Raw genomic sequence first — 8795 nt, 5'->3', positions numbered from 1 at the left:
TTATATATATTTGGTTTTGTTTTTTTTTATTTATACTGATTTCTTCTTATCTTCTGCAACATAATTATTTATTACTTAACAGTTAAATTATTATTATACTTATTTATTATGATTAATATATTTATTTTATTTATCTTATTTATCTTATTATATTTTATCTTATCTTGGCGATGGTGGCGGTGTAAATGGTGTGTCCTCAAATGCTCTTACGTAATCAATGGTTCTGTATTTCACTAGCCTCCTAGGTATATCTACAACTTGACGATTACTTACGTATTGACATTTTACTACTACGTATATAGCTATAATTAATATTATGGATATTATTGCTAACACAATGGTGGCATATAATAAGTTAGAATGGACAAACTGATGTTTTTGATTTTGTTCTCTTGCTTCTTCGTTTCATTTGTTGTACTTCGTCAAGCGACTTAGATATTCCATTTATATCGGTAAATTGAATATTTGATTTTTTATTGACCCATTCTTCTTTAAACTTAAAATTATGTACGCTCTCTGGAGATGTATCTTTTTCTGTACTGTCCATAAAATGCCTTTAATATTCATTCAATACACCCTTCATTACTTCAATTAATAATTCTCAATATATATATACACTTTAATAATATTCAATAATGATTCTCGTAATAATCTCAATATACTTCAATAATAATTCTCAATAATAAACCTCATGATAATAATCTCATAATAACAATAACTCTCAATAGTTAAATCTCAATAATATTCTTCGACAATAATAATCTCAATAGTTTCAATAATAATCTCAATGACTTCAATAATAATCTCAATATAATAACTTCAATAACTTCAATAATAATAATCTCAATATACTTCAATAACTTCAATAATAATAACTTTTATAATCTCGATAATTTCAATGGGTTTTAATAATTGACTGAATGGGCTTTTATTTAGGTTCTACTCTAACACCTACACTACTATTTAAACTTGATTACCTTAAATAAATTCCATACGCCTCTATTGTACATACGTCTATGTAACAATATTTAATAAATTATTCACTTACAATAAAGCGGTATTTGCTGATGATGCCATGTTCCTTTTGAAATTACTGCACTTGTTTTGCTTGGAACCTTCCTTCGGAGTTGCTGATGAAGAAGAGTGATCAATTCCTCTTGTCAACGATGGACCTTTGATGGTTTTGCCTCCTCGAAATATCCTACCGACTGCGCCAGAAATGTTGTGTGCGTAATCTCAAAGTCACCAAAAGCCGTAAGCTTTAGAGAAAAATCAAACAAGTACCAAATTGAATTGTAGAATAACGTTCATTTAGCAGAAAGTATGGTAAGTGTATAATAGCGTGTGCGCGTGTGATGAGAAGTTGCTCTGGTCTCCGTGGCTATGATACATCTAGTCAGGCTGTCCCACGGGCTCCCTTATAAGTGATGGCGGTTCTTTTGATGTAGCGGCACTTGCAGCTTGTATGTGTTCGTGTTTTCGGTTGTTGTTGCAGATTCTTAGAATAGCGACTCGTGTCCACGATTTCTAGTCGTGTACCTGTCCAGTGGTTTATTACATGGATAGGAGCAGATAGTACATATTCTATATTACATCATTATAATATTTATGTTAATCACTTATACGGGTTCAAGACCGTAATAACATTAAGGTTAATATATTCTATATTATACATAGCAAATAGGGCGCCTAGGGCGTCAAGGCCCGCAACACTAAAAATATAAGCTACATGCCGCACAATTCGTTTTTATTCGAAATGGGCAACTCTTCTGTTTTCTTTTAATACTAGAGCTCGACCCTGTAACTTGATTGTAAAGCCAACATGGATGCATCCTAGGATTGCTCTGCGTATTAAGATTAAGTTGTATTTTCCCAAATTTGTAAATTCAAAATCCACGATTGCGAAAACAGGTATATCACTGCAAATCATATTTGGTTAAGTTAAACATAGTATATATATATTTTCTAATTCTGTAACATTCATACATTAAAATGTCTGCTGGGTTCATTGCTAACTCAATGTAGACATTTAAATATAAGCATAGTGGTTTCAGTAAAGGTCTGAAACCTTTTGGTCATGTCATGTGAAAAGTGAGTTATGGTTCGCGTTATGTTCAATATTTCCTCAGGTAAACTATTTATAATAGTAGTTATTATTATTATTATTTTACAATTCGTAAATAGTTATACGATCGTTATAAAACATACCGTAAGTTATTTCTTCGACCAGCGTTCGAGTCGCAGAGTAAAAACTGGCTCCGGCAGCTCAGTGTTCTCGTCAACATTAGCATTTAAGCACTTTACTCAAATTTTAAGATGCAACTAGGTATTAGGTAGCATATTATGTACCTATGTGGCTATGTTACGTCATACGACGATGTATAGTCGAATAGAAGATATCTTCTCCACATCGTGGTGCATTCGTGGTGCATAGTGCATACTGTAAGAAAAAATCTATTTAGTATTTTGTATTTTTGTCATGGTGCATACAGATTTTAAACAACTTGTTATTCTAACGTTTAATGCTTATCTTATCATCTCGTGTGAAATCGTCCGTTATCCATAGAGTACTATTACTATCACAGATATGTGCCATTATCATTTATCTGACAGTATCAGCAGGGTGTCAGTTAATGCAACGCGAAATATCTTTACGACGGACATAACCTACAAAATACATCAATCGCGAAATCGTCACGTACTTTAGGGTCATTAAACGCTGCAGGACTGTCAGTGGACAAGATACATAATTTATCATCGCTGTAGACTAGATGTAAACAAAATTGAAAATAGTTGCTTCCTATTACTTTACAAGTGTCGAATACGACAAACAATTATGTAAATTAGTGCACTGTGCACGGACTGCGATCGAATGATGATTGAAAATAAAGGGTAATTATTTTTTTCACATACCTGCCAGTTTTTTAAGTTAATTATCAATATTCGAATTGATTTAACGTCTTCAAATACTAACAGTTGTTAATACCTGTGTTTGGCTTATACATTTAAATATGTCCAAAATGAAAATACTCATTAAATAATTTTAGAATGTTTAATTGATATTCAGCTGTGTATGAGTATTCTTTTTATTTTTTTGAGATTTTCGGTTGTCACCTTTTAGTTTTACTGTTTACAGGTGATGTGCAAGACTAGGTTGTCATTATGGACACCGAGTCTATAAGGTCTATGAGTGAGTACAGTTCCAAATACAAGAGTCACTCACTAAAATCTGGTACTAATCACAGATCTAACAGTTATAAGTAAGTTGTTTAGTTTCTTAATTCACAACTTATAGTTTTAAATAATGTTTACCATGTTCATGTGTAGAAACAATACTCGAACTGCTCGCAAATATTCTGATAGCCTAAATAACCCGTACGAAACAGCTATGGCACCATACCAAACTACTGTGATGTTAGATGATACAAGAGATGGACAAGATGTTGTTGAAGTGCAAATATTACCTCAAGTAATTATTAATATTAGTCCATAGTGCAATATTATTTCAATGTTTACTATTTTTTTTGTCTTTAATTATTCGAGTATAAGTTATTACTTATTATATATGCCTTCTTTAATAAATTTATTTTTCATTCATATTGGATATTGGTACATCTACGTAAGTTCAATACAAATGTTGCTATGAAATTATTAATAATTCAGGAAACTTTCCCAATACCTAGTTAAGATCACTGCATGGTTTTGCAAAAAATTTCAATCGTTTTAAACTTCTAAGCATTTGCATCTTTTAATCAACTTTGATTAAATGTTACAGTTATTTATCGTTTTTGTAAAATTGCAATAATATTTCCAATAGTTGATCAAACTTCATTGTATTATTGTTAAGTTATATTATAGATGAATTATCGTAACATTGGTTTTCAATGTTTGACATACTACTGTGTTTTATAGGATGAAAATTGGGGTGAAAACACTACAGCAATTACTGGTAACACTTCAGTGCAATCTGGATCAATGGAAGAAATGGGAGCTCTGTGGCCAGATACTGAGCAAAAAAGTGCTTTTCCAATATTGTGCCATCGTTATATAGCTACTACATTGACTGGGCTTTTGTCTCTAGTCGCTTTTCTTAGCCCATTAGCTATGCTAGTTTTACCAAAATTAGGTAATTTTTCAGTAACATAATATTTTATATTTCTAAGTACCTTTTACCTCATTTATGTATAGTACATTAGCTTAAACTTTGAAATCCTAGGTACTTATTGTCTTACAATAACATATAAGGCATTAAAATAAATTTCTTAAGGGGATCAGTAGCTGACAGTTTTTAAGGAGTTTGATTTACGGAATTTTAAAATTGCATGCATTCGGGTCTTGTAAATGTGTGTGTAGTAAGTGATCATTAGAGTGTGTGACTGTATAAAAGAAACAGCAGAGCGGTCCTGCACTCGCATGTATAAGTCAGCACCTCGGAGTTGCGCTCATGAACAGTAAAGAATATATGCTCATTTCATTAGTAATTTGTATGTATTTTTTTTCCATCCTATCTATCATTCTAATAATGCGATAATATTTTAGAAAACTGATCTGAATTTGTTATAATATTAACTTGCTATCGTTCAGATAAAGAATCTAGACAATTATCTAGTAGTCAGAATTTGAAGAAAAAATGCATTTTGCATATTAAAAAATATTTAGCCTATATATCATGTTTAAAAATACATTTTATTATTTGTTCTTAAAAAAAATCATATTTATTAATTTCTTAAGTTGAAAATATTTTATTACACAAACAAAAAAAAATGTTTTTTAATTTTAAAATGAAAAATGTTCGAAATTTTTCGTTTTGTTTGATTGTTTCAAGTATGGCTGAGTTAAAATAATTTAACAACAAAAAAGGTATGCAATTACTATTTTCAAATTTGAACATAATATTACTACATGATGTGCAAATTAATGATGGTAAATTTTAATATTATAAATTTATAAAACTTAATATTAAAATATACCTTATACTATACATTTTACATCATAATGTTTCTATTGTACCTGGTATACAGATTTTTAAATTATTTGAAGTAAAGACCAGCGTACTTTACCGATTTAAGGATTATTAAAAAATATACTAAGGTTCTGTTTAGAACATATTACAATCATGTTTCAACTTTTAAGAACCTAGTAATCCCCTCTTTAGTTATCATACTCACGTGATATAAATACCCTATTAAATTAATGTTAATATTCTTTTTTATTTTTTGTTTAGGTGTTTTTAGTCCTGCAGCCACAAATCTTAGCCCTCAACAAAGAGAAACCCTATTAAATTGTGGCGCTGAATGTAAAGGAGTGTTAGTTTCACTGGCATTCAAAATGTTTTTGTTAGCTGTGGCATCATGGGCAATTTTCCTACGTCCCGTGAAAGCAACTATGCCTCGTATTCATGTTTTTAGAGCAATTGTCTTAGCATTAGTGTCAATTTGCTGTGGAATTTTTTGGCTTTTCTATGTAGTTCAAGTCACAGAGGGTAAGTTTTGAAGTTTATTATCTAATAAATAATATTTCACATTACCGTTATTTAATATTTATGTAATATGAATTCTCAAAATCAAGAAATTTAATTACCTCATATATATATAATAAAATTTTATTTTTTAAAAATATTTTTAGGAATTTTAATGAATTGCATATTTTCACTTGAACATAAAATCTGGGCGGAGTAAAAATTTATGTAAGAAATTGTATTAGAAATGTTCACAGATTAAATCTAAAGCATAATCTTACTAACTAAATATTCATTGTCAAATATTATATGAGTTGTTATTAAAGCTAGATTAAAAAAAAAATATATATTACTTTCATTCCAGAGGTAGCTTTAATATTTTCCCTATGGTTTGCAATGTCTGTAGAAAATATTATAATTGGTGACTTATAGATAGTTATGTTCAGTACCAGATTTTAGCTGTCCAAATTCTATAAGAAATAGGAATAAAAAAGGTCTGGGTCTAATAAAAAAGTAAAAAGTACTCTCTAAATGTGATAAAAATCAATTAATAGTTGTAGGAAACACCTATGCTCTTCTTTCCAGCTGTTAGAATTTTTTATAGTATATGTTGCAAGTATAAATTAGGTTTTTGTTTAATGATTTTGTTTATTAAGTAGTAAAATATTAAAGTTTATTTTATACAATTTTTGATTTTTCAGGAGTACGAGCCACAGCTACTGGGGAAGATTTGCTTGAGTATCGTGCCTTGGTATCCTATTCTTCATCCCTATGTGATTGTCTACTTTGTATTCATTATGTTGCCATAGTGTTAATGGAAATAAGACATCTTCAGCCAGCGTTTTACATCAAGGTATGTATTAAATAAATATTAAGTCAACTATTACCACACAAATAAACAAAATGCAGCAGTTACTGATATTATCACACTGTCTAAACACAACTTATTCTATAGAATTTTCAAATGTTATCGAATTGCCATTATTGATTATGGTCATTTTTTCTGTCATCAAAGCCCGATTTTCAAGCTGTAAAAAAAATCTATTTAAAATTCAATTTTTATATTTAATTAAATACTGCTTAGGGAATTGAAACTTAAAAAGTTCGGTCATCAAAAATAAATTAAAACTTAAAAATGATAGTAATTCCTTTTTTAAATAAAATTTTTTTATAACACCAAATTATGTAGAAATAAAGTTAAAAGTTATCAAAATAATAGGTACAGACGCTTAAATGGGCCTTTAATCATCTACATCAAACGTTCTGTTCATGTATTATATAAAAGTGAAAATACTATTCCTTTAATTATAGTTTCTTATGATTTGAATAAAATAATCTATTTATTTATCTATATGTTTATTAAGTTAAATTTAGACAGGCTACAAAATTTTATGAATTTATGAAGTATAGTATTGTTTGTGTGTGGTAATAGACGAAACTGCTTTTTACCTAGTTTAAAATGATTATGATAATTATTTTGTACTCCGTTTGAATCTGGAGCATAATTGTAGTGCTAAACATGATCGTTCAGTAGAGATTATATTTATCACCAATGTTATTCTACTCAGATACTCTTAACTGTTACAATTGTGAAAATAACATTTGATGCTAATATCAAAAATGAAAGAAGTAGTAATGAGTAATGACTACAAAAATTAATTGCATTCTATCTATTTATTATATTATATCTTATTTTTATCATAAATTATAGGTTGTTAGGAGTCCTGATGGTGAAAGCCGATCATATCCTATTGGTCAGTTAAGCATTCAGCGAGCTGCTGTTTGGGTTCTCGAACGATATTATACTGAATTTTCAATATACAATCCATACCTAGAGCGTTTGCCAGTCTCAAAGTCTAAAAAAAATGCTTCCAGCTTTAAATTTTATGATATTGAGGGTATTGGAAGTAACACACTCCAAATGAGTCAATCAAGGGGTACAATGAATGGTCATGCTAGACGCCGTGACTCAAGTCATAATGAACGGTTCTATGAAGAACATGACTATGAGCGACGAGTTAAAAAGCGAAGAGCTAGGCTCTTAACAGCTGCCGAAGAAGCATTCACCCATGTTAAACGATCACATCATGATCCTGGTAATTATTTTACATTTAATAGTATGGCTGATTTTATTTGAATAATGATAATAAGTTATGAAAAACTATTTTTTGCATTTTAAGGAGGTGGTTCTGCCATGGATCCATATGAAGCTGCTCAAGCCGTTTTTCCAACTATTGCACGATCTCTTCAAAAGTATTTAAGAGTGACCAGGCAACAGCCGAGGCATACTGTAGAGTCCATTTTGTCTCACCTTGCTTTATGTTTAACTCATGATGCTTCACCAAAAGCATTTTTAGAACCTTACTTGAGTGCATCTCCTGTGTTACAAGTAATTTATTCAATTGATTAATTTTTTATTGTAATTTTATATAAACATATTTTTATACTATTTTCTTTCTAGAATGAGAAAGAACAAAAATCACTTCAATCCTGGTCATTGATTTGTAATGAATTATTGACCCGAGCACTCAAAGATGGAACCGTGTTTCAACTACGCCAAAATGATATTTCACTTATGTGTACAGTACATAAGCTTCCCCATTTCAGTATTTCTGAGGAAGTTATCAATCCAAAATCAAATAGATTCGTTCTAAAGTTGAACTCAGAAACTTCTGTCTGAATGTATTATTATTTTTAACATTTAACTGTTAGTGACTTGACAGACCAAGATCTAATGTATTTTCTAGTCTTCACATTTAATTGAGTATAAACTACTTAATTTTTTAACAGTATTCATGGTATGTCTCAAAAATAAGTGTGCTACTTTTTTTTTAATGTAGAACATATATCTATAAAAAACTGGTATTCCCATCCAATCATGAGTTTTGGCGAGATATCAATATAAATATTTTAATATTTAATTGTTTTTGTGAAATCGGTTATCTGATATTCCTGTCAAGAAATCGTATAATCTTAATGATTTCAGACTTTACACAAATATATATATATATATTATATTCTGATTCTATATAGGTTTTTGTGAGTGTTGACTGTAATAGTAAATGAATACCATTTTTTGTACTCTTGAGCCGTTATTTTACAAATTGAAAGTTGGCAACGCTATTTAGTAGTATGTCCACAAGCTGCAATTAAATTTACAAACTTTTTGTTTGCATATTTCGTACAATATTTTATTCAATTGTAGATTCAATATAATAGCACCAATCATGATGTGATACTTGTATTCATTTGTATAGATAATGTCTTACCTTATTTGCCAAAATATTATTTTATAGTCAAACATTTCCATGATGTGCTCAAAAAATGTAGTGCACTT

General features: G+C 29.6%; 1 protein-coding gene across 2 annotated transcripts; it reads left to right on the top strand.

Annotated features, from left to right (window-relative positions):
* Positions 1 to 2762: 2762 nt before the first annotated feature.
* LOC111028662 (vang-like protein 2) lies at positions 2763 to 8346 on the top strand. 2 transcript variants are annotated; one of them, XM_022307392.1, is made up of 9 exons: positions 2763 to 2892; positions 3137 to 3260; positions 3328 to 3469; positions 3913 to 4126; positions 5225 to 5482; positions 6160 to 6311; positions 7170 to 7554; positions 7639 to 7847; positions 7920 to 8346. In XM_022307392.1, the coding sequence occupies exons 2-9, from the start codon at positions 3163 to 3165 to the stop codon at positions 8136 to 8138; spliced, it is 1677 nt and encodes a 558-aa protein (XP_022163084.1). In that variant the 5' UTR covers positions 2763 to 2892; positions 3137 to 3162; the 3' UTR covers positions 8139 to 8346. The 2 variants fall into 2 exon arrangements, with proteins under 2 accessions (XP_022163084.1, XP_022163085.1); XM_022307393.1 differs by lacking the exon at positions 2763 to 2892 and adding an exon at positions 2946 to 3071.
* The last annotated feature ends 449 nt before the right edge of the window (positions 8347 to 8795 follow it).

The sequence above is a fragment of the Myzus persicae genome, unplaced genomic scaffold, assembly GCF_001856785.1.
Source record: "Myzus persicae strain clone G006 unplaced genomic scaffold, MPER_G0061.0, whole genome shotgun sequence".
NCBI lineage: Eukaryota > Metazoa > Arthropoda > Insecta > Hemiptera > Aphididae > Myzus > Myzus persicae.
This window is presented reverse-complemented; position numbering and strand designations above follow the sequence as displayed.